A 4,097-nucleotide genomic window follows, 5' to 3' on the forward strand; every position below is an offset into this window, starting at 1 on the left:
TCCTTGTTAGCAACGAATAGGAATCACCCACTACTGGGGGGCAATGAGTGCTGAATTCTCGTACTAAACAACAGAATGTCACAAGCTTTTTATTTTTGAGTAATTGTAATAGGCCTTATAGCTCATATAAGATGTGTTAAACACCAAAAACTCTGAACAAATGTTGGAACTTTCAAAAGTTTTCCATTTTGCAAAAAAAAAAATTCTCAAAAATATTCCAAACAAAGTTAGAAATTTGCTAACATTTTCTAATTTCCAAACAAAATTTGAAATTTCTGAACATATTTAAAACACGAGAAAATGGAAAAGCTAGAAAAAACGGTAAAAGAAAACTGGACCGGATGCTTTGGAAATTTCCCAAAACTTGAACCCACTATATATTGTCTACAGTATCTATTGGGCCGTCCATTTTTACCACCCTTCCGTACCAAAATATAAGACGTTTTTGCAGTTCAAGTGATAGGAACAACATCCGGACTGATTTGTCTGTTATTCCTAAAAAAAAAACTCATTCGTCAGCTCATTACGAAGTATTCATCTACGCATGAAATTCCAAACGACATATATTCACCCAGACTAACAACACTGTCTCCTGTACTAATCTAGATTGCATTATCCACTCGCACGGTCGCGCCATCACTACTGTGTCTGATTTCTTACTAGAGTATCATTTTTTACCGGCCTTCAGTGGTGAAGGATATGGAAATGGAGTTCCTGGATTCATCTTCAGCAATGTTTCCCAGCGTCGAGGCCTTGGTCGTGTCGGTGGCGAAAGTGCTGTTCGTGTTCGCGCCGGAGGCGGAGCTGGACGCCGAGCCGGCGGTGCTCTTCCACCGGCCGACCCGGCCGTGGACCGCCGGCTTCCCGGGCTTGGGCAGCGTGAAGGAGTCGCTGGACAGCATGAGGTGCACGCTGTACATGTCCGGCCGGTCCGACACGACGGCCTGGCAGCACAGCAGCCCGAGCTGGACGCACATCGCCACCTCGCCGGCGTCCCACCCGGACAGGCCCGGGTCCACGATCTCCAGTGACCGCCCTTCCTCTGACAGTTTCCATGTCTGAAAGTTTCACCATAGAGATTTATTCTTCAGCACATCACATTATCACATGACAATGTTTAGTTATCACTTATAGTCACTATTTTCATATTGACAAAGTAAAATGCAGGTTATGCAATCTTCTTTTGAATAATGAGAAATGCTCACGTAATTCAACAGGTCGACTTTTTCGTCGCCGAGATGCCGGTCGATGTTCTTCCTCCCGCTGACGATCTCCAGCACGAGCATCCCGAAGCTGAAAACGTCGGTCTTGGTCGACAGGTACCCGTTCATCGCGTACTCTGGAGCCATATAACCACTACAAAATCGCATCATTTCCTGTTATTTATTTACACAATCATAAAAAACCTACTGAACGGAAGTGGTACATGTGTTTGGGGCTTACTACGTGCCAGAGATCCTGAATGTGTTCACGTGCGTGGCGTCTTCGAGGAAGAGCCTCGCCATGCCGAAATCCGAGATCTTCGGGTTCAGCTTCTCGTCGAGGAGCACGTTGCTCGCCTTGATGTCTCTGTGGATGATCTTCACCGGAGACTCTTCGTGGAGGTACAGGAGGCCCCTTGCTAGTCCGAGGATTATTTGGTACCGTTTTGGCCAGTCTAGCTGCACCCTCTTCTCCCTGTCTGAAAGTAAGCGATTCAGTGCAGGTTCAGATAACAGAGCAGTTCTTCTGTGTTCTGTATACTGTTTTTCCATTTGCAGGAATTGACTGTTATGCAGTTGTAACATACTGGCGTATGCTGTTTATCTAAAAAGTCAGATTGCTTATGTCAAAGCTTAACATTGTAACGAACTCCAGCAGTTACTTTCTGTATTTGCTTGTAATTTTTTCAGAAGAAAAATGATTTAATTTGCAGAACAGAGTAAACTCAGTTAGCTCATTATTCGAAATCATTGCTCATACAAGACATTATAGACAATTTTTTTTTATTCTACTTCCAACTTGTCTCGCATTGTGAATGCATTGCTTCACTTTGTAAACTCAGACAGATTACTGCTTGAGATCCTTTCATGTAGACTGCAGAAACATATGACTCCCTCTGATCCAAATTAATTGACGCTGAGTTAGTACGACTTCGTACTAAAGTTGTACTAAGTCAGCGTCGGTTAACTCGGATCGGAGGGAGTATTGCGTGTTACCAAATTGCGCAAAGATATTTGTCATAAATTTACGTAGTGCATTTGTTTTTGTTCTGCATATGCACAACTGCATCTGCTTTGCTTGCTGATATAAGACGAAGAAGAATCGTGATCAAGAACTGGTCTGCTCTGAATATGACATTCCAACCTTCCAGGTTAAGAAACGAGGAACTGCTTCTGATTCAGTCAAGGTCAATGATAATACTTGGAACCGGCTGTTATATGAGGACGGCAAGGCCAACTTTAATACTAGTTGATATCAATTGAAGACTTGCAACAGACTGAATGCTCTGTCTGACCAAACTGCTGTTGGCACGAACATTCAATTGCCCGTTTCGACTGAAATTTCAGGCACCACCGAATTTACTGAAAATCCATTAGTGATTTCGGTCTCAGTTTGGACCGAGGGAGAAAGTTTTCATCAAAATACGAAATCCAACCAAGATTTGGCGCGCAGTTTGGTAAAAAACAATCTGAATTCCGTTTTTTTGAACTCTGAACTGTTTTTGACTGAATTGTAAGCTGATCGAGGTTGGAAGGATAAGCTGGGGCGATCGAGGGTGACTGACCGAAGAGGATGTGGTCGAGGCTGCCGTTGGGGAAGTAGGGGTAGACGAGCATCTTCTGGCCGGCGGCGGCGCAGCAGCCGAGGAGGGAGACGAGGTTGCGGTGCTGCACCTTGAGCAGCAGCCGCACCTCGTTGAGGAACTCCCGCACCCCCTGCCGCGACTCCAGCGACAGCCGCTTCACCGCGATCTCCTGCCCGCCCTCCATCACGCCCTGCACATGCATGGAGATTTCATCAGCGATCGATCCAAGCGCGCTCGCGCCGCAGGGAGACGGCGAGGAGGTTGCTTGCCTTGTAGACGGGGCCGAAGCCGCCGCGGCCGAGCAGGTTGCCGTCGGAGAAGCCGGCGGTGGCGGCCTCCAGCACGGGCAGGTCGATGAAGAGCGTCCACTGGTCCCCCTCCCGCCCCGACGCGCCGGCGCCGTCGCCGTCCCCCGCACCGCCCCCGGCGCTCTTCCTCCGGCGGCCGCAGCACGCCCACGACCACGGCGCGGCGGCCGGCGGCATCTGTGCTCTAGCGAGCTAGCTAGCACAATCAAAGACCAACGCCGCGACGCCGCCGGAGATAACAGAGAAAGCTCCACCCTGCTCGCCCACGCGCCGAACTGGCGAGCAGAAAAGCTCTGCGGCGCGACGTCGAGGCCGCCGGCCGGACCGGGCCACGCGCGTACTAGTAGCGAGGATTAGGAAACGTGACGTGCTCACATACCACTCTCTGTGGCTGCTAGCTAACCGGCGCAGATGGGTTCGGCTGTCGAGCAGCAGCGAGTGACAAGTGTGTCCTAGCTGCTGCGCTCGCTGTGGAATTCAACGTCAACCGCGACGACGGGTCTCCGTCCGGCCGCCGCTGTCGTGTGTGTGTGCGCGGGCGACATGGGCAAGCGCGTGCTTGACTTCGCTCCCACGGTCAAGCGGCGGTTAGCCGTCGTGTCGTGCGGGCGGCCGTCGTGCGGGCGGTTAGCTCCTACACTATTTTCTTTTGTCGAATTGAGGGGCGTGCCCCCGATTCCATTTCACTTTTTTTTCAGGGCAAATACGAGTTTTATTCCATATAAATATAAATAGGGTTACACTCAAGTAGCAAACGTTTTTGAATACATGAAGATCCACGGTGTAGCCATACAACAGTACTCCACTCAGTTCAAATATAGCCAGCCAAACGATTTACTACCCTATTTTGTTAACGACTAATTTTTTGAAAATTAAACTCTCTGTCAAGTATCAAGAATTTAATCCTAGTAACTAAATAATCATACGCTGAGCGATCCAAACAATCACCCATGGAAGGTGCTAGTGCTGTCGATGAATCAGACTGCACAATGATTGGGCCC

At 48.8% G+C, this 4,097-nt stretch overlaps 1 protein-coding gene across 1 annotated transcript; it reads right to left on the reverse strand.

The window, feature by feature from the left end:
• Nucleotides 1-442: 442 nt before the first annotated feature.
• Nucleotides 443-3,563, reverse strand: LOC123057666 (putative receptor-like protein kinase At4g00960). The gene is made up of 5 exons (XM_044480590.1): nucleotides 3,058-3,563; nucleotides 2,768-2,978; nucleotides 1,444-1,681; nucleotides 1,206-1,356; nucleotides 443-1,058 (listed from the first exon to the last, which is right to left on the reverse strand). Exons 1-5 carry the CDS (start codon nucleotides 3,271-3,273, stop codon nucleotides 675-677), a joined length of 1,200 nt encoding a protein of 399 aa, XP_044336525.1. The 5' UTR covers nucleotides 3,274-3,563; the 3' UTR covers nucleotides 443-674.
• Nucleotides 3,564-4,097: the final 534 nt, after the last annotated feature.

The sequence above is a fragment of the Triticum aestivum genome, chromosome 3A (assembly GCF_018294505.1).
Source record: "Triticum aestivum cultivar Chinese Spring chromosome 3A, IWGSC CS RefSeq v2.1, whole genome shotgun sequence".
Taxonomy (NCBI): domain Eukaryota; kingdom Viridiplantae; phylum Streptophyta; class Magnoliopsida; order Poales; family Poaceae; genus Triticum; species Triticum aestivum.